Consider the following 26,042-nt stretch of genomic DNA (forward strand, 5'->3'; position numbering starts at 1 on the left):
AAACCTATGCTGTGTCAAATATTTAATTACAATCCAAATTCAGTGCTGTATCAAGCTTGAATGTTGTGTCCATACTTGCCCCAACTGTTCAGGATTCGACCTCTGCGGTCGTATCAAGCTGCGCCCCAGCGGAGCATTTTATTTTTTACTAGATTTTATAGTTGAATTTTTAAAGGAGATGTGGGGTCATGGTTAAAGGGTACATAGTTTGGCCCACTGTGGATACAACTTCAAAGAATATTTCAGAAGGAAATATGCCACAATACAGGTCAACACCATGTGACAAACGAAATATTTTTAATGCAAATAATAGGCAGAGCTGTCTGTGTGGCATTTGTCTACTTTAACCACAATTTTTCGTTAACTTCAAATTACCAGAAATTTCTGCATTATTATTTTAATTTTTGTTACAGTCAAGCAAAACACATGAACAATCAGAAATTCTTGATTTTATTCATTAATTTTCAAATTTCTCCGGAAAGTGCTATGAAACTACAAATAAAAGTTTTTCTTTGTAGTACGTATTAATGACTGAGATTCCTTTAACAAAGATTAATCATTTCGTGCTGATTTGGTCATATATTTGGTGACATTTGACCCCATTTATAGCTATGGGAAATCAGGTTTACATCTTTTTCTGAAAATCCTAGGTCTATCTGACCCTTTAACATTTCAAGAATAATATGTAAAGTCCTATTGTATGATTTTATTGTATCATTTAAAAAAAACAGTAAAAAAGGCAATTCTTGATTCTTAGTAAACCTTTTTAGACCAAATCTTTCCAACATATGGAGGAAGGATGATAATGTGAGTGAGTGGCTACCAAGATACCTCATTTGGTGCCGATTATAGCCATAATGTATTATAGAATTCTGTTGAACCATTTGGGAAATCATATTTTTAGCTCACCTGGCCCAAAGGGCCAAGTGAGCTTTTCTCATCACTTGGCGTCCGTCGTCCTTAAACTTTTACAAAAATCTTCTCCTCTGAAACTACTGGGCCAAATTTAACCAAACTTGGCCAATATCATCATTAGGGTATCTAGTTTAAAAAATGTGTCCGGTGACCCGGCCAACTAACCAAGATGGCCGCCATGGCTAAAAATAGAACATAGGGATAAAATGTAGATTTTGGCTTATATCTCTGAAACCAAAGCATTGAGAGCAAATCTGACAAGAGGTAAAAATGTTTATTAGCTCAAGATCTATCTGCCCTGAAATTTTCAGATGAATCGGACAACCCGTTGTTAGGTTGCTGCCCCTGAATTAATAATTTTAAGGAAATTTTGCCTTATTTGGTTATTATCTTGAATATTATTATAGATAGAGATAAACTGTAAACAGCAATAATGTTCAGCAAAGTAAGTTCTACAAATAAGTCAACATGACCAAAATGGTCAGTTGACCCCTTAAGGAGTTATTGCTCTTTTATAGTCAATTTTTAACAATTTTTCGTAAATTTTTGTTATCTTTTACAATCTTCTCCTCTGAAACTACTAAGATGAATTTAACTAAAGTTGTAAACAATCATCATTAGGGTATGTAGTTTAAAAATTGTGTTTGATGACCCCACCCTCAAACCAAGATGGCCGACATGGCTAATAATAGTACATAGGGTAAAATGCAGTTTTTGGCTCATATATCTAAACCCAAAGCATTTCTAGTAAATCTTTCAAAAACAAAATTGTTCATTAGGTCAAGATCTATCTGCCCTTAAATTTTCAGACCATTCAGGCAACCCGTTGTTGGGTTGCTGCCCCTGAATTGGTAATTTTTAGAAATTTTTTCAGCTTTTGGTTATTATCTTGAATATTATCATAGATAGAGATAAACTGTAAAGAGCAATAATGTACAGCAAAGTAAGCCATACAAATAAGTCACATGACCAAAATGGTCAATTGACCCCTTAAGGAGTTATTGCCCTTTATAATAAATTTTTAACAATTTTCATAAATTTTGTAAATTTTTACAAAATAATTTCCACTGAAACTACAGGGCCAAGTTCATTATAGATAGAGATAATTGTAAGCATCAAGAATGTTCAGTAAAGTAAGATCTACAAACACATCACCATCACCAAAACACAATTTTGTCATGAATCCACCTGTGTCCTTTGTTTAATATGCACATAGACCAAGGTGAGCGACACAGGCTCTTTAGAGCCTCTAGTTATATTCTTCCATGAAATTTGCAAGGCTGATATATAAACTGAATTGACTGGAATAATGATTGAAAGTTTTTATTTTTTGGTTCAGTTCAGGTGAAGAAAAAAAACAATTCTTAATTAAAAATGATTGGTCAACATTCAGATTTTTAAAAAATGTGACTGTTAGAACTTACCATACTTGAGATTGTTGAGGAAGCTTTATTTGTTCAAACAATAAATTGTACAAGAAAAATAATCTTTAAGTTTGTAGTATATTTTGTGAAAAGAGCTGCTGAATAGGCTTTGTAGTGTTGTTAAGCTAAGACATATATATTAGGTAGATTGTTAGTTTACTGTACTAGCTTGCACTGGAATTTGACATAAAGGCAGTTGTATAACTATCAATGTAATATCAGAAAACATTATTTAATAGAAAAACAGATTTTGGAAAGTTTTGGATGGAAAAAGTTTGTTTTGTAATGAATTTTAAAAACTGCATATTCAGAAATTATTGCAATGTTGTTATTAATGCCAAAAATGCAACAGTATCAGGTTTGCAAAGATAAAAACTCACATCTATAATTTAAGTAGTGGTATTCCTTTATAAAATTTTTGCAATAACATGAATTAGATTTGGCATTTTTGCCAGTAGTCCAGGATTTGCAGTAATAAATGCATGCATTAGTTTCTGAATTTACAGTATGTTCAGCACTCCTTTTTAAGTTTCTTGTGTAGATAAGGTACTTAGAATAATAAAAATAGGCTACTTTTCCAGTCTCCACAAGTCCTGAGGATAGTTTCTTATATCTATCAATGTATGGAGGAGGCATGGTAAATTCAGTTAACTTGTGAAGTATTGATTTTTGTCACTATTTTCTCATGAAAATCTAATTAAACTATTTTCAGCTGACTAATATTTGCTGATTAAATTTTTTCTGCTTCTCTAAGAATGACTTGCCTCGTAGGTATCTATATATCTATTTACTTTGTAATGAATTAATCATTGATTCTTTATAGAATTATTGAGCTTCTGAAAGCCAAAGTAGATGAAGCAGACATGTTATAGATAATTGAAAATGCTTTTAATTTGGTGAACAAAAAAAATGGGAGTATGGTGTTAAGAGTTCATGTGATTTAGGATTTCACAAGCAATTTTCATGTACTCTTAATAGTAAGCTCCAGACTGACCAAATTCTGGACAGGGAATGAAAGCATGATTATTAAATAGGTCCAGGACTTCCTAGTTAAATTTCTGATAGGCCTAAAATACATTTTGCCAGAAAATTTGTACATATGATTTTTAATTGAAATGGTTTTTATGCCCCCGCCATAGCGGAGGGGGCATTAAGATTTACCCTTGTCCATCCGTTCCGTTCTCTAACTTTAGTTTGCCTCAACCAAATGTTATAAAACTTATAAACAATGCTTATTACCACAAAACACAGATCAAGTTTGAATTTTGTTGGTGTCACTTTAACAGTTCTAGAGGTATGCCCGTTTCCAAATGGAAAAATTGCTGAATTTTTCGTTTCATGCTCTCGAACTTAAGTTAGAATCAACCAAATGTTATGAAACTTATACACAATGCTTTTACCACAAAACACAGATCAAGATTGAATTTTAGTGGTGTCACTTTTACTGTTCTATAATTATGCCCCTTTACAAATGGAAAAATTGCTGAATTTTTCGTTTCCGTTCTCTAACTTAAGTTTGCCTCAACCAAATATTATGAAACTTATACACAATACTTATTACCACAAAACTCAGATCAAGTACAAATTTGGGTATTGTTACTTTTACCATTCTTCAGTTATGTCCCTTTATAACTTTATATGATATGCAAGCGGTGGGATCATCTGTGTCCCATGGACACATTCCCCATTTATTTAATCATTGCATATTATAAATTATCCAGTTTTTTTTGGATAAAGATTATCACTTTCCAGGCTTCACCTCAATCTTTGAGAGCACAAACAACTTAGTGCAGTAAGGTGAACATTCTTTTGATCATATCCATGTTCATGTCGAGCAATTTATTATTGATATATAAATTCAAATTTTCAAGTAACAAAATGATGTGTATATGTATAACCATACTCATCAAGAATTCATTATATTGAAAATTACATAAGTTGTTCAAGGTGTATAAATCTCTCTGTTCTAAAAATAAACTATAAATTGTAGCCAGAGACAAAGGAAGATAACTCCAATTCTAATACAATGTATTGCTTAAAAAGAGAGGTGGACATTCAAACTCATAAGTCAAAAATACCAAAAACTGACAATGCAATGGTTACAAAGGAGAAAGACAAACAACAGTACACAAAACACAACATAGAAAACTATTAAAGACTGTGCAACACGAACCCCACCAAAAACTGGGGTGATCTCAGGTGCTCTGGAAGGGTAAGCAGATCTGTATACAGTCACTGCTGGAATGTTGCTACATAGAAATGAAAAGTTAACAATTGAGAAGCTGAAATCATCTCTTTTGTCATAAAGTTTTGTTTTCAACTGACCCTCATTGTCAATTTTTAGATGTAAGTCAAGATATGAGGCAGACTTAACTGTAACTGTTGTATTCTTTATCTCAAGTTGAATGAGATAGATGTTAGTTTTCTCAATTGAATTGTTTCATATTTTTCATGTGGTGCCTTTTATAGCCGACCATACGGCATGTGTTTTTATACCACCGCAAAAAAAATTTTGGGATCTTATAATGGTATGATGTTGTCGTCGTCCGAAGACACATTGGCTTCCGGACAATAATTTTAGTTTAAGTGAATGGATCTCTATGAAATTTTTTAAGAAGGTTCAATACCACAAAAGGAAGGTTGGGATTGATTTTGGGGATGATGGTCCCAACCGTTAAGAATTTAGGGGCCCAAAAGGGGCCAAAAACAAGCATTTTTCTAGTTTCCAGACAATAACTTGTGTGTAAGTATATGGATCTCTCTGACATTGTACCACAAGGTTCCATATCACAAACGGAAGGCTGGGATTGAGTTTGGGTTAATTGCCCAAAACATGTAGAAATTAGGGGCCAAAAAAGGGCCAAAAACAAGCATTTTTCTAGTTTCCAGACAATAACTTGTGTGTAAGTGTATGGATCTCTCTGAAATTGTACTACAAGGTTCCATACTACAAAGGCAATGCTTGGATTGAGTTTTGGGGTTATTGCCCCAAGTGGGGTTTCAAAAAGTTGGGGGGGGGGGGGATTTTTTTCCCCAATTTTTTAGGGGATTCATATTTTTTTTTCCAAATTTTTCAAATTTCAAACTTTTGAAAAGTTTCAAGAAGAAATCTTCAATTGCACAGTAATGCGCAATATATATTTGTAAGATCTTTGACCACATTTATTTTGTGTCAGAAACCTATATTATGTCCGAAATTTGATCACAATCCAAATTCAGACAATATCAAGCTTGAATATTGTGTCCAAATTTGCCCAAACCTCTGCGGTCGTATCAGCCAAGCATTTTATTCTTATTGTTGGAGGCTGTACGGTTGCCTATAATTGCTTACATCCACTTCATTTGAACTTTGGTGGATAGTTGTGTCATTGGAAATCATACCACATCTCCATACTTTTATATAGTCATCAAATTTTGAATTATTTAGTGAGAGAACATCATCTATATAGTGGAAAGTGAAGTTAAAGGATACTGCTAACTGGTTTTCTTTCTTCCTAAGAAGTTCCTCTATTGTTCTTCAATGTATTCCACAAGCACTTTAATTTTAACAATTTTTTATTTGTATGCACCAGAAATATGGATGAAAAAAGTTTATTTTCCGATGAATATGTGAAGTTTCAAACTGTTTGCGCACTTTCTGAAAATTATCAGTTGAAAATTTATGAGGTCAATCGTAATTTTTTTCTTATGATTCTCACTAGAAAATGATATCATAATTACTACTTGAAATTAAACCCATGTTCATAGACAGTGGTGTAATTCTGACTGAGCTTAAGAAGAGCTTTCCTAGCTCAGCTAATTATAGCTACATAAGAATATACTAAAGGGAAGCAATCCAATTACACATATATTCAGTTCCTGCCATGGTGCTGAGAACTGATTTTGCTTAACCATAACATACAGTAGGAATGTTTGGAAAGATGATAACATTTTGATTCCTATAAAGTATTGTATTATGTTCTCTCATTGCAGATTAATCCCTTTCTCACACTTTTGTTTATTGTTTTATATGGTTTACTTTTTGGCTCTTCTGTATTGTTAGAATTTTATTATGAGATCCAATTTCTTTGTCCATTTAAAATGTTGCTATTGTGATAGCTTGATAACACAGAATACACTTATTGAAATCTTATATCTTGTATATTATATGCACACATCACAAAATTACCTTCCCTGATTTGCCATGTGACATTTCTCTGCTAGGGGCAGTTAAATTTCAATTAAAATTGGTATGCTTCTTTTTATACGCCCGTTTACGGGATGTATTATGGTAAACCGTCTGTCTGTCCGTCCGTCTGTCCGTCCGTCCGTCCGTCCGTCTGTCCGTCCGTCGTCAACATGTCGGACATTAACTCAAAAACGCTTTAACCAATTTGCATAAAACTTTGGTGAATTGGTTATATTTATTGACATGAGCTCTCTTTCGTTTTTTATAAATTATAGATTTTACGTTTCCGAGTTATGGGGTTTTATATTCATTAAAAAAAGGGGGATTTTCCAGTTATCGGCCAATAACTCAAGAATGCTTTCACAAACTTGCAAGCAATTGTGGTGAATTGTTTATATCTATTGACATGAGCTCCCTTTCAATTTTTATATATTTTAGATTTTACGTTTCCGAGTTATAGGGTTTTATTCATAAAAAAAAGGGGGATTTTCTAGTTTTCTGACAAAAAATCAAAAATACTTTCAGCAGTTCGTATGAAACTTTGGTGAATTGTTTATATCTATTGATGTAAGCTCCCTTTAGAATTTTATAAATTTTACATTTTACATTTCTGAGTTATGGGGTTGAATTATTCATTAAAAAAGGGGGGATTTTCCAGTTTTCAGACAATAACTCAAAAATGCTGTCAGCAATTCTCATGAAACTTTGGTGAATTTTTTAAATCCATTTATGTAAGCTCCCTTAACATTTTCATAAATTTCTAATATGACATTGAGAATTAATTGAACTTTATTTGTTTATAGTCTGACACCAGATTTACTAAGTATTGCGCAACAGCACAGTGTATTGCACAACAGCAAGAAATCTTTAATTGAATATAAATTCAATTCATATAACCAATTTCAAGTTCTTTGACTATATTTATTCAGAAACCTATAACATGTCAAATATTTAATACAATCAAAATTCAGACCTGTATCAACTTTGAATATTGTGTCCGTTTTTGAACCGACTGTTCAGGGTTGGACCTCTGCAGCGTATCCAGCTGCGCTCAGCGAAGCAGTTAATTGTTATTTTGTTGGTGTGTAAAAGGGTTAACCAAAGAACATTTTGTATCTAGATCTGTGAAGCACTTCATACTTGATTTGATTTTGATTTTTGGTGTTTTAACGCCACTTTTAAGCACCGCTTTTGGGCTATTTCGTGACGGCCAGTTTTTTATCGGTGGAAGAAGCCGGAGTGCCCGGAGAAAACCACCGACCTTCATACTTAAAATATGTACATGAATAACACTTTAATGACCATATAGAATTACAAAAAAAAGCATTCAATTCTTATAATTACATTTTTATGCTACAACCATGAAATTATGAGTAAAAGCAAATGTTTTCCTATATAAGAATAAGAAGATGTGGTATGATTGCCAATGAGACAACTCTCCACAAGAGACCAAATGACGTAGAAGTTAACAACTATAGATCACCATACGACCTTCAACAATGAGCAAAACTCACATGCCATAGTAAGCTATAAAAGGCCCTGAAATGACAAATGTAAAACAATTCAAACGAGAATGCATTGTTGTAATGTTGTCATGAGAACCATGTGCTGTCATCAATGTTGAATTTTATTGAGAAATACAATTTTATATGGGAATACCTTGCAATTGCTTTCAGCCAATCATAATACTAATTGTTATGAAACATACATCTAATGTACTGGAATGTAAAAATTAGTGTTTTGATGGTTTCTATCTTTGTTTGCTGTTTAAGAGGTTTCTTGTTCTCTACTGTAACAATTCGACGATTGCTGCCACCTTTAATTTTAATTAGGAGTTGCATTTATATTTCGGATGGCAACAATTGGGTTAATTGTATATAGATGACCAATTTCCGAACCTTTAGATAAAATTTCTGTCAGTACACCTGTACCTGCAGAAAATTATTATTTTGGTTTCCTCATTTAAATTTGGAAATCAAAACATATGACTGTAATCACTATTTAATAGTTAGAAGCTTGCATATTGTAATATAAAATACCGATGAGTAGTACAGAAGCCAATATCAGCTGACGTAAAATGTTCTTATTTAATTTTAGAAATTTTATGGATAGAAACTAATTTAGATCAATAGTATTCAAAACTATGGAAATCTTTTGAATGCAGAAAAATTCCAACGTAATAGCTTCTCTTTTATTAAAGATTAATTGCTAATTACGTAAACATTAAGTTAAAAAACATGATCCTCTTATTTTTAATGCTGCTTTTATACAGCCAATGACGTAAGGTAATTGAATTTCAAAAGGAAAATAGAGAAGTTTAAACAACAGCGTTTTTCTATAATTGTAATTTCAGAGATTATGTTGTTTTTCCACGCTAGGATATAAAAGTATATCCTGAAATTAGCCCCCCTACGTAATTGGCTTTCTTTAGTTGACTTTGATGGATTTAATTAGAATCGACTGATAAATAACACAACCTAAACATACTGTTAAAGGCTTTAATTCATTTTAACTTTCAAGTCGTCATGACAATTTTCAAAACAGATTAAAAGTGCATCAATGAAAAACTAGTTTTATTAAATGATTAAATGATGAAAAAATCTTTAATTGGTCATGGAAAATGGGTGATAACAGATTTTATTGTTTTTATTAAGATTAAGAAAACCATCATTACACAATACCATCAATTGATTGTTTCATTTTATTTTATAGATATATAAATTATTTTATCATATTTTGGAAGAATCAATCAAACTTTTCTTGTAAAAGTTAAATTTTGTTTAATGCATTACAAATTTGTTTGCAAAAAACATTAGCCTAAGAAATTTTTAATCTATAAGCAATATGTTCACATGCTTTGGGAGGGGAATAATTGCTTGAGTCATTCATATTTCCAAAGTGCTGATATGTTTTATTATACTGTAACTTCAGAAATTATTGTGAGGTTTTTATTAATGTGAATAATGTGACTTGGTGAATATCACAATAATACGAACTCCCATTTTGATATCTAATACATATATCGGTATGCAGATTTTCCTGAAATTGCAATAATTAATCTCTCATTTATGTCCATTCTTCAAAAATCGCAATAATAAATGCCACATTAATTTCTGAATTTACAGTAAATGTTTTGTGCTGAATGTAGTTATAGTACACATCCAAAAAGCAGGGTTGGTATTTGAGTAGGCTTTCAAGCTTTTCATTTTGCACTTTGAAATAACTGATTCACAAACACACCTCTTTTGGGGAGGTTCTTCATATTTATTAATAGTTTGTTATGTTTACCTACTGGTTCCCAGATATGATCTCCATGTTTCATCTTACAGAGACAAAACTTGTACCAGTAGAAATACAGTGGGATAGCAGTCAAAATAAATCAGGAGGGAGGGGTAGTTCCAACTTTTAGTACAAGCTTAAACTCAAAGAAAAAGGAGTCATATAAATGTTAAAAAACAACGCACAACCTAATGTTTTGACCTTTGTATGTGAATTTTCCATTCCAGTATATGATTTTTTGTCGAGGCTGCGATTTTGTAGCAGAAAGCCTGACATAGGGATAGTGATCTGGCGGCAGCGGCAGTGGCAGTGTTAACTAACTACTTGAAACCTTAATATTTTAGGAGGCAGAAGACCTGGATGCTTCATACTTTGTATATAGATGCCTTTAATATGTAATGAAGTTTCCGTCTGTCATATGTCCTTTGTCCTTGACCTCATTTTCATGGGTTAGTGACTACTTGAAAAAAAAGTTAAGATTTTTTGTAATGTCAATTTTTCTCTGATTATGAGTAATAGGATAACTATATTTAGTATGTGTGTAGCTTGCAAGGTCCTCACGCCTGTCAGACTATTTTCATCTGACCTCGACCTCATTTCATGGATCAGTGAACAAGGTTAAGTTTTCGTGGTCAAGTCCATATGTCAGATACTATATTTAATGTATGGAATGATTGTAAAGTGAACATGTCCTACTGGCAGGTGTCATCTGACCTTGACCTCATTTTCATGGTTCAGTGGTTAAAGTTAAGTTTTTGTGTTTTGGTCTTTTTTTCTAATACTATATGCAATAGGACAACTATATTTGGTGTATGGAAATATTTTACGATGTACATTACAGTCTGGCAGGTTTTATTTGACCTTGACCTCATATTCAGGGTTCATTGCTCAGTGTTAAGTTTTTGGTTTTTGGTCTGTTTTTCTTAAGCTATAAGCAATAGGTCAACTATGTTTGGTGTATGGAATGATTGTAAGATGTATGTGTCTGTCTGGCAGATATCATCTGACCTTGACCTCATTTTCATGGTTCATTGGTCAATGTTAAGTTTTTCATGGTTAAGTTTGTTTCTTAGAAACTATAAGCAATAGGTCAACTATATTTAATGCATAGATTGATTGTAAGGTGTACATGTCTGTCTGGCATGATTCATCTGACCTTGACCTCATTTTGATGGTTCATTGGTCAATGTTAAGTTTTCCTGGTTAAGTTTGTTTCTTAGAAACTATAAGCAATAGGTCAACTATATTTGGTGTATGGAATGATTGTAAGGTGAACATGTATTTCCTCTTTGGTTTATCGGACCTTGACCTCATTTTCTTGGATCATGATAAGTTTATTTGATACTTGTAGTAAAGCTTTATATGTAGGACTATCAACATATAATCAATGGTCAGTAAAGCAGGCGAGACATTTCAGCATGTGCACTCTTGTTTAATGAAACATCATTTTAACAGTGGCACGGCTTTTGTTGTAAAAGGAGTTTATATGAAAAATTGAATTGTCTATTTTAAACAAGAGCACCCTTTAGCATCTATCTGTGAAGATTACATAAACATAGTTACTTTATTGTAATTGAAAAGTTATGAATTTTTTCAGGTTTGAAGATGGCACTGTTCCATTTTTGGATATAATAGCATTGAGACATGGTTTGGATTCTCTCAAGAACCTTGGAGGTAAATGTAACACATTGTTTACCTTCAATAAACATGTAATACATGTTTTCAATGTACATGACACAACATTGTTTCTGGAATAACCTGTATCAGATTAGCTCAAGACCAAAGCTTTAGGAAGCTTGAAAACATTTGTGAGGGCTTAAAACTAAACATTGGAAAATCCAGTGACAAAAAATTACCTACCCTGAAACACTGAGAAACTTACCCTCGTTAAAGTCTTGCAAGTTCCCCTTGAAGATGCTTCTTCATATAGGTTCACAGGTAAAGGATTTGGTAAATATCATAATGAAAAGAATTGAATAAAAACAGAATTACCATTATGTCCATATATTGTTATCAATTGATTAGGAAAAGAGGCTATAAGAGTTTTGTGTGGAATTGGTTTTGATTGATTGGTGTTTAACACCACTTTCAGCACTATTGTGCTATTTTGTAGCAGTCAGGTTTTATTGGTGGAGGAAGCCACAGTACCCTGAAAGAACCACCAACCTTCAGTAGGAAAACTGACAATCCTAGTCAATTAAGATTGGAGTTGAGTGCACCTGCCATGAGCGGGATTCGAACTCACAACCTCAGTGTTGACAGGCTAGTGATACAAAAGTTCAACTACTTAGACCACTGGGACGCGGGGCCCCAGGAATTGGTTTGAAATGTTGCTATTAGAATGAATTCCTCAAGTACCAACCTCAGTTAATTTTTTTACTGGTTGTATACTTCTTTGGACCACAAATTCTCTGTACATACAAGCAGCGAGTCCAAATGGTGCATGAAAATTTGTTCTCGACAAAATCGATTGGTATGCAGTAATTATTAACACTTTTGAATCTAGGTTACTACACAAATTCAAACATATCATATTCTGGTGTGATCAATTCATACAAATACTTTGAGGAGACTCCTTATGTATGTACAAAAACATGAAAACCTGTTCTTAAAATTGTTAAGAAGTAGTAAAATTGATTTATGGAATAGTCTAAGGGCAACTTTCCCTGAGGGGAATGTTATCTTAGTTTTAAAACGATGAAATAACTTATTTACTGAAAGTTTAGAATCTGACCATCAGTGAATCCTCCTTGTACAGGTAGTCACTAAAGGGTGGAGGAACTATACATGTTTATAAAAACAAAGAGATGTGGTATGATTGCAAAAATAGTAAGATTCTTCAATCCTTTTAGACATTATTTTATCAATAACTGAAGAGGATGTCTTGCCATTTAAATGTAATGTGATTGTGATATCACTTTGACATTACTAACACAGCATCATTGGCAATTTTTACAAAAAGTTGACCATTTTCAATAAAAAAAAAATCTTATATGATATTAGCAACAGTCTTTCCCGAAAAAAATTTTTTGTAAACTTTTCTCTCTGGGAAAATATCCTTTTTTGATTAGGCTATTTGCTCCTATATGAATAGTAATGATGAGATCTCAAAATGAGGCAATGTTTAATTTATTCCAATTTTTGAAAACCATATATATATATATATATATAAATAGGCTTAAATTCTTGTGATTTATTATAGGTGGAATGAAGTCCATATCTAGACACACATTTATTGTGGCTCAGTACTTCCATCATTATCTTCAAGGTCTTCACCATGGTAACGGCCAACAAGTAGCAGACATTTATTGTCATGGAGATTTTTCTGATCCATCAACACAAGGACCAATTATGAACTTTAATCTTAAAAGATCAGATGGTAGTTATATTGGATTTGCTGAGGTAATGAAAGTTGCAGAAAATATCAAATTTAATTATTTGTAATTTCACACATTTTCTTGGTAATCAGCTGCAAGCTAAGTATTATCCAGATCTGAACAGGAAGTTAATTACAATGTAATCAAAATTAATAGGGAAAATAGCTGTGAGAATACTGAAAAAAAAACAAGTGAAAAGCCAAACTTTTATTTTGAGTTTTTGAATTTTGATTTCTGTTTTCCATTCAGTATATGCACATGAATTGTTGTGTAGTTAAATGATAGATATGTTTCTTAAGTTATTCTTTAATATTATCAAAATGGAAATATCACAGTTGGTGGAAGTTCCTCAGTAATGAACTCCTACCCCACTACGAGATTTAATCCTTATACTTCTTTAAATTTTTTTTATTCAGCTACCATTATATATGTGTAACGTGAATTTAACCCTGCATGTAATTATTGGTTACAAAAGAAGTCTGGTGAAAATATTACCCAGAATGCATTAGATTATGAAACTGAGGGTTACAAATAAACAGACAATTACATATCATTGTCAAGACATTTGTAAGAAAATTTTAAAAAGATATGCTCATTGCTGTTGAGACAGACACTAAAAGCAGATAGATTGATAAATAAATAGTAATCCACAAATATGCCTGGTATGAAATATAATGATGTACTGGTAGTATAACCATAAACAATTATTCTTTGAAGAAACAAACAATCTGTATCTTTAGAAAAATAATGAACATACACCACATACACAGAGACTCTGTGAGGTGAGACTTCATGGCTCAGGACCTTTCACTGATGGTCAAGATGAAGAAAAGTATTACAAATAAAAAATTATCTCATGAATAGACATTGCATTGCTAGTGGAAAAATAATTATGAGCATACACCACTTCAAATAGAGACACATGTTTTACCACATCCAAACTGTTTCTTTTTTCTTCATTTTTTTAGTCTGTCAAATAAAAATGATAAATGGTTAGTTTTAATTTGATTATTTTTGATTGCTTAGCTGTTTTCAGGAACTCTGAGTATGTAAATAAAAGGAATTAATTGTTATGCTACATTACTGATTCCATTGTTAATTTGTAGGTAGATAAAATGGCACAGTTATTTAATATACATTTGAGGACTGGTTGCTTCTGTAACATAGGAGCCTGTCAGAAATACTTAAGACTAACATCAGAACAAATTAAAGATAACTTTGAGGTACAGTGTTTCAATAGAAATTTTAAGACTTCTTTTTGAAAATAATGATATTACTGACAACTTATTTATGTTGCAGTATTACAGTGGGTAAGGTGTTCTGCATTGACCTTTTCTGGCCATTTCCCCATTAATCCACCAAATCCATCAGTCCATCTAAATTTGATTACATATTGCTCTGCTTCTGTGATTAGGAAAGATTCTATATTTGGTCTTATACATTATAATTTTGAGTTGTACCATGTGAGCTATTTTTAGATCACCTGGCAGTAATGAGGGTGTGGATTTGGGTTTACAGAATAGAGAATAATGGGCAAAAATAAAAAGAATAAGAGAAAAACTGACCAAAAAAATAAAGAATAGAAAATAATGAAGTGCTAAAAATATAAAGAATAGAGAAAAATGGTCAAAAAGTATAAAGAAAAGAGAAAAATGGTCAAAAAAATTAAAGAATACCTAAATGAAGGACCCCCCCCCCCCCCCTTAACCTTTATGAAACAAGGCCAAAGTTGAGCATTGTATCAAAATCATCGATTCAATAGCAGGACAAAATTACACTGAAAAAGAATGTGACTGAAGAGAACTATTTATATGTGTTCTTTCTCCAAAAGCTAAAAATATCTATATACTGCAAATTCCAAGAGGTAAAACACTAACAGCCCAGTCAGTAATTATATTAATGTTGTATAAATGTATATACTCAAGTGATCAGTTTAAACACAACATGCTTTTGCATGAACGAATGTGTTTTCTTAAAAGTAAAAAAATAAATCTAAAATTTCCCTAAACTAATATAAATTAGAACTAGCATAACATATAGTTTTCATACTTTATTTTGTATCTTGGTCTCATTGACATGATGCGCCATTACATTCATGTGATTTTAGATTGAATTGTGTTGATATTTCTGTAAAATAGTCATGTCACTCTGAAGATAAAGTTTACAATCCATTTCTCTTCTGAACTTGCAATTCATATTTTTAGTTTTGATCTTTCAGTTTTTGTTAAAATGTAATCTTATTTTAAAATAAACTCAACAAGTCCATTGACAGTTCATTACTTATTCTTACTTATTAAACCAAAGAAAGCTGCTACTGTTAATGCTTCACAATATGAGTGTTGTTTTGTCTTTACAGTTTTTAAGAATCAACTTAAAACTCACCTGGTTGCCTGAATATTTATAATTATAAACTCATCATTGATACCAGGATTAAAATTGTGTACCCCAGACGGGCGTATTGCCTTCTAAAGACTAAAAAGTGACGCTTGAATGAATGAAGTTAAAAAGGCCAAATAAAGTATGAAGTTGAAGAGCATTGAGGACCCAAAATTCAGAAAGGTTTTGCCAAATACTGATTAGGTAATCATAAAAAAGATGAGACTAATTAGAGGAACTTTTGAATAATAAGATTTAAATAATCTTTTTTTTTGTACAGGCAGGTCATGTGTGTGGTGATGACAAAGATCTTATAAATGGTAAACCAACAGGATCAGTTCGCATATCATTTGGTTACATGTCCACCATTGAAGACGCTCAGCATTGTTTAAAGTTTATATGTGACTGTTTTATGGAAAATAAAAACAAAACAACTTTTGCTCAAGATGTACATTCCAAACAATTTAAATCTGCTGTGGATTTAACATTAGATTCTGTGATAACTGAGGAACAGCCAGATGTGTCTATGGACAGCAAATGTTCTGATTGGTTGTCCTCTGGTATGAAATCTGTGATATCCAATGAAAAACAAGATATTGAACAATGTGATCAAACCTTCTGCTCAAACAAAGCTTCTGATCAAAAGACAGAATGTCATTGGACAAAAGACTTGCAGTTAGTTCTGCAGGCATGTTCACCAGCCAATCATATTGTAACAAATATTTGCCTCTATCCTGTTAAATCATGTGGTTCTTTTGAGGTAAGGTATTTTTTTGTATATGTGTAAACCTTATGCTACGAATGCTTATGTTAATGGACAATACAATATTTGTTTTTGTATAAATAATATTTAGATAAATGTAAAAAGTTTTAGATTACCATTTCCATCTTATAAAAGTGAAGTCTTGGACATAACTCACATACTGAGTTTTAGTCAATATATGTTACAATAATGTTTTTCGTCCTATTGATATGGTAATGCCAGGCATTCCTCTGTCATTTATTTAACCATTAGCAGATTTATCGCTTTCAGTTTTTGATAAAATGTTTACCATAAGCTTCTCCTCATGTAATTAAGATAAATCCTTTTAATGTAGGATTTATGCTTCTTTATTTTGAAAATTGACAAAATGGTCCTGTAATCAAACTAGCAAATCTCTTAAATTTTTCATTCATACATACATTTTTTAGAATCATTGACCGCCGAAGGTATAGGGAAAATTAAATGAAATGATATCGCTGGTCTATGATGAATGTAAATGTTGTGTTCCTCCATTAAACTATCAGAAGTGGCTGGTAATCTTGTAATCTGGTAACGTTGGTAGTATGTATGATTAACGTATTTTCAAAATGAAGTCTTCTTATGAAATTCACTTTGAAGTAAGTTCCAGAAAATACGTTAATCATACATACTACCAACGTTAATTTTCCCTATACTTTCGGCGGTCCAACACTTTACAGCATTCCCGACGCGATTGGGAGTAGTACCTCTGGCCAAGGGAAGCCAGTCGAAATGGTACGGAATTGCCAGTAAAATGTCGTCTATATATGGAAATAATGACGTTAATTGAACACAAAGTTTACACAGAACACAACTGACAATAATTTATTGTATAATTCGTTCCACTATGCAAGAATGCTAACACATGATGGCAGAACAATTTTAACAAACATTTAAACAACAAAAACATTGTATTTTTATTTTATTTTATTTTATTCTAATAGTTCACTTCCATATATACTTACTTTCACTTTCTTTCAATTGCTATTTATAACGTTACTCACCATAGCAACATTGTGACGTTTTAATTTTCTCAACCCGATTTTGTACCTCAGCATGATTTTATGTATTGTTTTATATCCTGATGACGGTGGCCTAGCCACCGAAACATGTCGATATCAATAAATTACTGGAGCATTCCGTGCAGTGTTGTTGCTACTGGACCTTCTACATTTAGAAAAAATGTTTTATTATGAAACTAAAGAGTCATATAAATAATGTTGTTGTTTACGTGCAGGTAAGAGATTGGGAGATTTGTGAAACAGGACTGAAGTTTGACAGAGAATGGATGATTGTTTCAGAGAGTGGTGTTACCATTAGTCAGAAGAGGGAACCCAAACTTTGCCTCATCAAACCTCAAATTGATCTAGTCAGAAAATGTTTAGTTCTTAGGTATCCAGGTATAAAATTGTTTATGACAAAACGATATGGGGCCGGTTTCACGAGCTATATATAAGATATATCTTAGGACATGTCTTATGATCCTCTTATGACTATCTTCGGACTATCTTAGGACATATCTCAGACCTCGCCTTCAAGCTGTCTTAGGATGATCTTAGCAAAGATATGCTAAACCTGTCGCAAGTTCTTTAGATTTTTAAATTAACATGGATTTTTGGAAAAATCTGCATCTGTGACACATTCTTCATTTATTCTGTTATTTACTGATAAATGAATATAGTTTTTAGCAACATGACATTTTTAAGCTGAAAGCAGCAATCCAAGTGAGACACAGGGGTCTGTGGAACCCTTTACTGCAATATTTTTGCAATAATTTCAATATGCATATGACTTTCATGCACTTCTTGTGCAGATGTTGTTTTTATGCCCCCGTCATAGCGGAGGGGGCATTAAGTTTTACCCTTGTCTGTCAGTACCGTTCTTGAGTTATGCCACTTTATAAACATAAAAATTGCTGAATTTTTCGTTTCCGTTCTCTAACTTTAGTTTGCCTCAACCAAATGTTATGAAACTTATACACAATGCTTATAATCACAAAACACCGATCATGTTTGAATTTTGGTGGTGTCACTTTTACCGTTCTAAAGTTATGCCCCTTTACAAATGGAAAAATTGCTGAATTTTTTGTTTCAGTTCTCTAACTTTAGTTTGTTTAAACCAAATGTTATTAAACATATACACAATGCTCATTACTACAAAACACAGAACCAGTTTGAATTAAGGAGGCGTCACTTTTACCGTTCTAGAGTTAATGCCCATTTACAAATGAAAAATTGCTGATTTTTTCATTTCCGTTTTCTAACTTTAGTTTGCCTTAACCAAATGTTGTGAAACTTATACACAATGCTTATTACCACAAAACACAGTTCAAGTTTATATTTTGGTGGCATCACTTTTACCGTTCTAGAGGTAAGCCCCTTTACAAATGAAAAAATTGCTGAATTTTTCGCTTCTGTTCACTTAAACTTTATTTTGCCTCAACTAAATGTTATGAAACTTATACACAATGCTTATTACCACAAAACTCAGATCAAGTACAAATTTGGGTCACTTTTATAGTTTTTGAGTTATGTCCCTTTATAACGTTATATGCAAGTGGGGTAATCATCTGTGTCCCATGGACACATTCCCCATTTATTTTTTTTTATAATGGTAGAAGAGTACCAAGTATTCATGTTTGATAAATCTTCCCTGGGCAATACATTATAGATGAAATCAAGTTTCATTGAAACAAACAAACTTTGTTTAAGGAAGATGAACAAGAAAAGTTTTCTTTTGTTTCATTTACACAAGTACTCTCATGCCTTTTAGATTTTAAAATATTATCTTTTTATCAGTGCTTTCATTTTTTTTTTTTTTTTGATAAATAAAAGATATGAACTAGGCATTGCTTAAAAAGGAAGGTGAGCATTGATAAAACAAATTATCTCATTTATAATTAGCCAAAATATCAGTACATTGCACCATGATCAGAAATACCGCAAAATGTCAAAATTTTGTTTGAGCTCACCTCTTTCCAGATCTCCTTTGCTCTGTATGGTTACTTTTTCTCTTAGTGAAACTTTACCATTGATATTTAATTCCATTTTACTTGACTTTTAAACAATTTGACCCATTTTGGTAATTTTGCTCTTTCAGATATGTGTTCAGTAACAGTTCCTTTAGACAGTAGTGACCAAGGTCAAGGTCTGCAATCAATCTTACCATGTGTTGGGAAAGTGTGTGGAGACAGGTATGACATGGGCATTAAACTAATTCCAATTCTTACATGAAAACAGCTGTTGATTTGAGACAAAAAAAATAGACCTTCTTTTACTTTAAGGGTCCCTGTACTGTAGGATAAGGTAAGGGTTTTTTAGGTTTTGATTAATGGATTAGAGTAAGGTATAAAGTAAAGTTATAGTTTGTTTAGTATAGTTGGGATCCCTAAAGAAAAAGAAGGTCAAAAGTTGTTTTAAATGGTTGGCATTGATATTTTTACTGGTATTGTTTTCATGTAATGAGGTTTACAGTATTAAAGTAATAGTGTTCTGTTGACTTTCAAATAGCAGGAAACAATAATTATACTTGACATTCATCCGATCCTTTCCAGAGCAAATATGTTGCATCATGACATACATTATAGTGGCATAAATGACCAAACTAGAATCTGCACACTAAAAACAATGTGTGTATATATAAAAAAAATCTAATTTGATTGGAAATGAAATAAAAATAACACTTTATGATTTGGTGAGTCCTTTATGATTTGGTGAGTCCTTTATGATTTGGTGAGTCCGAAGCACTTTTGTGGATTTACCTTTACCAAGAATGCTCATACCCAAAAATTTGAAAGCCAAGGATGTATAAGTATTTGAGGTGTAATATGATCAAAAGTGGCATGAAAAGACAATCCAATGAAGGCCATCTTTGCCTGAGGAAAGTCATATTCCCTAAATCAGAGGAGGGTATCTAACAGTCACATGTTATCATCTGCTACCTCCTGGGAAAGGAATTATCCAATGATAGCATCTAGAGGCAGTAAACAAATTGTCTTAAATAGAGGTATTGTGAAAAAGCTAGCAAAATGATACCACTGTACTTGATTTAATGTCAAGATTTATATTAATTATCTCCCCTACCATAAGTTAGACTGGATATATACAAACTCATTCTCATTTTCAGGTGCTTTAATACTTAAGACAGAGTGACAAACAAATAACAAAGCATCTTTATATGGTGCTAGGGGCCGTCTTAATCTTTGCAGTGAGGTGAGAGTTTTTTGCTCCATGTTTAAGGCCTCACTGTGACTTTCAGATGAAGAACAGCAATAAAAGCACTGTTCCTTTGCTTTTTGTGTGTTCTTTGCTGTGCATAACTAATTTTGTGTCATGGATGGATATCCCATATCCTTTGTTTTTCTATTATACTGAAAAAGAAACACAATATAATTGTTTGAATTTCTCATGTTAGCACCAATATTGAGTTTATCAAATTGATGTCTGTTGATGAGTAGTAGATCTTGATATTTGTTTTACAAACAGAGTTACTGGTGTAGATTGTGGAGATACAGTGGGACAGTGGATCAGTGACGTTTTAGATAAACCAAGATGTAGACTTATCCAGCAAGATAAAACAAGGTCAAGAAAGTGTAAACTGGATAAAACATCTAATGGTAAATAATTAAGAAGATTATTAATTAAGTTAACTCATGGTGTTTGGTTGCTTCCTCATTGATTAAAAAGTGTAAATTTTCAAACATTTTTTTCTGAATTCATTTTTGTCGAGCCTGCGACTTTTGTTGCAAAAGCGAGACATAGCGATCCTACATTCCGTCGGCGGCGTCCACAAATATTCACCCTGTGGTTAAAGTTTTTGAAAATTTAATAACTTTCTTAAACTATCCTGCATTTCAACCAAACTTGGACAGAAGCTTGTTTATGATCATAAGATAGTATCCAGAAGAAAATTTTGTAAAAAAAAATCCCGTTTATCCGTATTTCACTTATAAATGGACTTAGTTTTTCTGCCAGTTAACATTACATTGACTCTGTGGTTAAAGCTTTCAAAATTTTAATAACTTTCTTAAACTATCCTGGATTTGTACCACACTTGGACAGAAGCTTCTTTATGATCAAAAGCTAGTATCTAGAAGGAAATTTTGTAAAAATTTATTTCCTGTTTTTCCGTATATTACTTATAGATGGACTTAGTTTTAGTCCAGTTAACATTGCATACAGTCTGCAGTTAAAGTTTATAAAACATTTATTAGATTCATAAACCTTCTTGGATTTTTACCAAACTTGAACAGAAATTCTTACAATCAAAAGATAGTATCTAGAGGAAAAACTTTTAATAATTTTTTCCCCTTTTTTGTTGAGCCTGCGACTAACAGCAAAAGTAGGCGAGACACTGGGTTCCGCAGAACCCTTACGAATTTTATATGTGATTGACATGTTTTTTGGGTCTTTTTTTATATAACAGAAATGTTATTTGGTTGAAAAATTATCTTTCCTATTTTTGTTATAAATCACTTTTTAAAATTCCTCATCAGAGGAACACAATCTTCATATTTTTGTTGCTTAAATTTGCATATACAAATGCATGTGCTCTTTATTAATTTTCATCAGTACCTATTTCATGTTTTGTTGAATTCTGGATCTTGTGTATATACACTTTGGATTCATTTATTTTATGGCACACAATTTGATTGGTGAAAATTTGTATATTTGTGGATACTTAATACTAGAGTTACAGCAAATGAGAAGGGTGTAATATGGCCCTTATTTGGCCCAAATATAAATCTTAGTGCCCAAAATTTATAATGAAGTCACAGTATAGGCCCATTGTGACAAAACAACTATCTAAAGAAAAAAAAATGTTGTGTGGGTCTTTCAATTAAAAAAAAACGACTTACAATGAAATAAATCATGAGAGCAGTCTTTCATGTCAGATACATCATAACTGCATTTGATTACATAAATACACCATTCACAAACATAACTACACTCAAAGACATCAAAAGTGAACATATTCAACTTCAAACATCACAACAGAAATCTGCTTTATTTCTGTTAAGATTTAAAGGTTGCACATTCAATAGGTATGCTCTGTATAAATAATTAAATGCATTTTTATTTTTCAGATACAGAAAATGTTTCCAAACTTTCCTTAGCCAATGAGTCCCAATATCTACTGATATGTAGACAGAGTGTTGAAGATTTACAACAGAGAATTCAACAGAAAGGGGAATATCCTCATTTTGGTATTTAGCTAAACCAGCTGTTTTTTAAATGTCAAACTTTAAGCTACAGAAATTCCTGCAAAATATGAAAGATTTCCAAATTATGGAAGTGGAAAAATAATAACAAACATTACGAGACAGAAGAATGGTCATTAAAAACTTTGAAATTCTGAACACATAAAAGTATTTGTAGTAAAAGGGTATGGTCATTAAACTTAACATGTAGATTTTTATCGATCTTGAAATATGATTATTGGGTATGTGGGAGAATCTATCCTTCTTTTGTTTTTTAATTTTCACACTTTTTTTTCAGATCTGCTCAAGTTTGTGCTTTGCTTTACAGGTCTCTGATTTATTAATATAAATTAGTGCAAATTGAGATTGAAGTGCAGTTTTTGTCAGAATTCTTTGCCAAATATATTTTTCAGAGCACATGGTCAACATCTAGCAAAGTATTACACACATCAGGAAATTTCAGTATTGTGTGAACTTTTTCTCTATGTTGTGACTTTAAGATGAAGCACAAAGAATTATTTTTTTACAAGAAAAAAAAATAAAACTGACTAATTTTCCATATACAGAACTGGAGAACCTGTTAAACAGATTCCGTGGTAATATTATTATTGGTGGTGGCTTGTCTTTTGAAGAAGACAGTTGGGCAACAGTTTATATTGGAAATAGCAAATTCTTGGTAATTTAATATTTAATCCATTGTGCTAATAAGCTAAGAACTTGCATGATTGTTATACACTAGCCTTTAATAGTATCAGCACTTGCTATACCCCAGCCTTCCAGGCGGTGAAATATAGTGATGCACAAATGAAAAAAGGAGGTGTAAGGTAAACGTAAATGAGAAAGCAACCTAACAACAAAAATAAGCAATACACATCTTAAGGGCAACATACTGTCTTCAACAATAGATATGTGTCTACATAATAGGTCCGGCTTTAAACTATCCGGAGTCTATTAAAGCTGTGAATAAAAATGGAAAAAATCAAAGATCTCCCATTAAAACTTTATACCCAACAAAGAGACACATGAATATTGTTTGTCTGTCTGTCCAGCACACTTTTGATGTCTTGATGATGATTAAAAAAAAACCATGACTAAAATAGTTTGGAATTTTAATACAATGTCATTGACCATAAAGTACAGGTCAAGTTTGATTTGATGGTTTTGGCATTTACAGGTTAAGAGCTATGCCCCTACTTTCCCTTAAAATTTGGAATTTTTATGGTTTTCAGGTGATAGTAAAAAGACCATATGACAAAATCTTTCTTGATTTTAGTACAATGTCATTAACCATAAAATACAGGTCAAGTTCGATTTTAAAGATTTATAAATTCAAGCAAAAAATTATATACCTCAGACTATATCCAATATGATATTCTTGATTGGTAAATCCTTGTCATTTAAAAGTCATTTAGGTGTAATACCACCAAATCATAGTACGTCACATCCGGTTGCATACGAAAATAGGTCGAAAACAAATATTCCCTTGAATTTGACAGTTGTAGGTAATTGATCCTACATTTCATTGCAGTAAAACATTTCTGGGTCATAAACATATATCTTGGGTATTTCAAAGCACCATTATTATTTTATTTGGGGTTTCTATAGAATATTTTGGCAACTTGAGGTTACATGGTTACTAAAGCTTGTACACAGGTTAAAAAAGGGGGAAAATTTGATTGGTTAGCTTCCAGTGATGGTTATTTTCTTATATGCAATGAAATGTTATGTGAAATTTTTTCTATAGTACTGGACAGGATAAAACTTTACACATGCCAAGTATTTCTTTATTTGAAACAAAGATAAATTCTGCACAATTTTTTGAAAAGTGCAAATTTAACAAAGACTAATAGGGGAAAATCAATGGTGGTATTACACCTAATATGGGAAGCTGTACATGCACCTTTGACCTTGTGAGTACTCTCATGTGTTAAAATTTCTTGCTATTTAAGTTAAATATTACAAATAATGAAATATTCTGAGTGGATTGAGTCTCCAAAACACATTTTATGAGAAAATTTCCTTGAAATAGGACTTTACCATGAATATTAGTTGACAGAACAAGCCATACTTAGAGCTTTGGGGAGCTTTTTCTCCTTATTTCTTATATTCTGCTATACTAGAAATTTTTTCCTAAGAAATACTTTAATAAATATATAGTTTTAAGTAAATGAAATTATTTTTAAAGCAGTAACAACACATTATTCACCAAAAGAGAAGCTTTTTATGTCCCTCTCTGGAACGCGGCGTAAATTTAAGTTTTACGTAAGGACTTATCGAAACCTCCTTGGAGACAGTAAACTTTTATACGGATAGTTTGTTCAGCTTGAATACTTCAATTAATCATTTATTATAACATTTCTATCATAAATGAGTGAAAGTTACCCTAAAATTTTTATTTATTGGCCTAAAAAGTAGAAATTTTGAGGAAATGAGAGGTATAAATGGACCAAAAGAGACCTTATAAGGAAGACAAAGAGGTCCATTAGTAGTATTTATCATCCTAAAGTCATCTTTTGTATCATATTCAACTGTTTGTAGGCAGATGAGATAAATGTTTGATCATTTATTGGTCCACACTATATTCTATCATGATGCGGCTTGGTTTGAATTTTTCGAAGAAATTTTGCTCGAATCGCTGTAGATGTCATCTTACATTATACTAGATTTTTCTCAAACTATTGAACTGATTATGACAAAACTTGACAGGAATGCTTGAAATAACCAGTATTACAAAGGAAAAAAGTCACATTAAGTTTATTTAACAAAAAAGTCTTCTTTAGGTGTAATACCACCAAATCATAGTACGTCACATCCGGTTGCATACGAAAATAGGTCGAAAAAAAATATTCCCTTGAATTTGACAGTTGTAGGTAATTGATCCTACATTTCATTGCAGTAAAACATTTCTGGGTCATAAACATATATCTTGGGTATTTCAAAGCACCATTATTATTTTATTTGGGGTTTCTATAGAATATTTTGGAAACTTGAGGTTACATGGTTACTAAAGCTTGTACACAGGTTAAAAAAGGGGGAAAATTTGATTGGTTAGCTTCCAGTGATGGTTATTTTCTTATATGCAATGAAATGTTATGTGAAATTTTTTCTATAGTACTGGACAGGATAAAACTTTACACATGCCAAGTATTTCTTTATTTGAAACAAAGATAAATTCTGCACAATTTTTTGAAAAGTGCAAATTTAACAAAGACTAATAGGGGAAAATCAATGGTGGTATTACACCTAATATGGGAAGCTGTACATGCACCTTTGACCTTGTGAGTACTCTCATGTGTTAAAATTTCTTGCTATTTAAGTTAAATATTACAAATAATGAAATATTCTGAGTGGATTGAGTCTCCAAAACACATTTTATGAGAAAATTTCCTTGAAATAGGACTTTACCATGAATATTAGTTGACAGAACAAGCCATACTTAGAGCTTTGGGGAGCTTTTTCTCCTTATTTCTTATATTCTGCTATACTAGAAATTTTTTCCTAAGAAATACTTTAATAAATATAT

At 32.0% G+C, this 26,042-nt stretch overlaps 1 protein-coding gene and 1 long non-coding RNA gene across 3 annotated transcripts in view; both read left to right on the plus strand.

The window, feature by feature from the left end:
- LOC127727903 (uncharacterized) overlaps nucleotides 1-26,042 on the plus strand; it is a 244,332-nt gene that overhangs the window by 102,131 nt on the left and 116,159 nt on the right. The gene's annotated exons all lie outside the window — the stretch shown is intronic.
- LOC127727849 (molybdenum cofactor sulfurase-like) overlaps nucleotides 1-26,042 on the plus strand; it is a 57,299-nt gene that overhangs the window by 24,262 nt on the left and 6,995 nt on the right. The window contains exons 5-13 of the mRNA XM_052234964.1: nucleotides 11,384-11,460; nucleotides 12,989-13,188; nucleotides 14,270-14,386; nucleotides 15,820-16,299; nucleotides 17,558-17,720; nucleotides 19,420-19,513; nucleotides 20,805-20,935; nucleotides 22,406-22,525; nucleotides 23,086-23,195. Of these exons, the coding sequence (XP_052090924.1) occupies nucleotides 11,384-11,460; nucleotides 12,989-13,188; nucleotides 14,270-14,386; nucleotides 15,820-16,299; nucleotides 17,558-17,720; nucleotides 19,420-19,513; nucleotides 20,805-20,935; nucleotides 22,406-22,525; nucleotides 23,086-23,195 (1,492 nt within the window). The remainder of the gene's footprint in view (nucleotides 1-11,383; nucleotides 11,461-12,988; nucleotides 13,189-14,269; nucleotides 14,387-15,819; nucleotides 16,300-17,557; nucleotides 17,721-19,419; nucleotides 19,514-20,804; nucleotides 20,936-22,405; nucleotides 22,526-23,085; nucleotides 23,196-26,042) is intronic.

Source organism: Mytilus californianus, unplaced genomic scaffold (assembly GCF_021869535.1).
Source record: "Mytilus californianus isolate M0D057914Y unplaced genomic scaffold, xbMytCali1.0.p SCAF_2, whole genome shotgun sequence".
Lineage (NCBI taxonomy): Eukaryota > Metazoa > Mollusca > Bivalvia > Mytilida > Mytilidae > Mytilus > Mytilus californianus.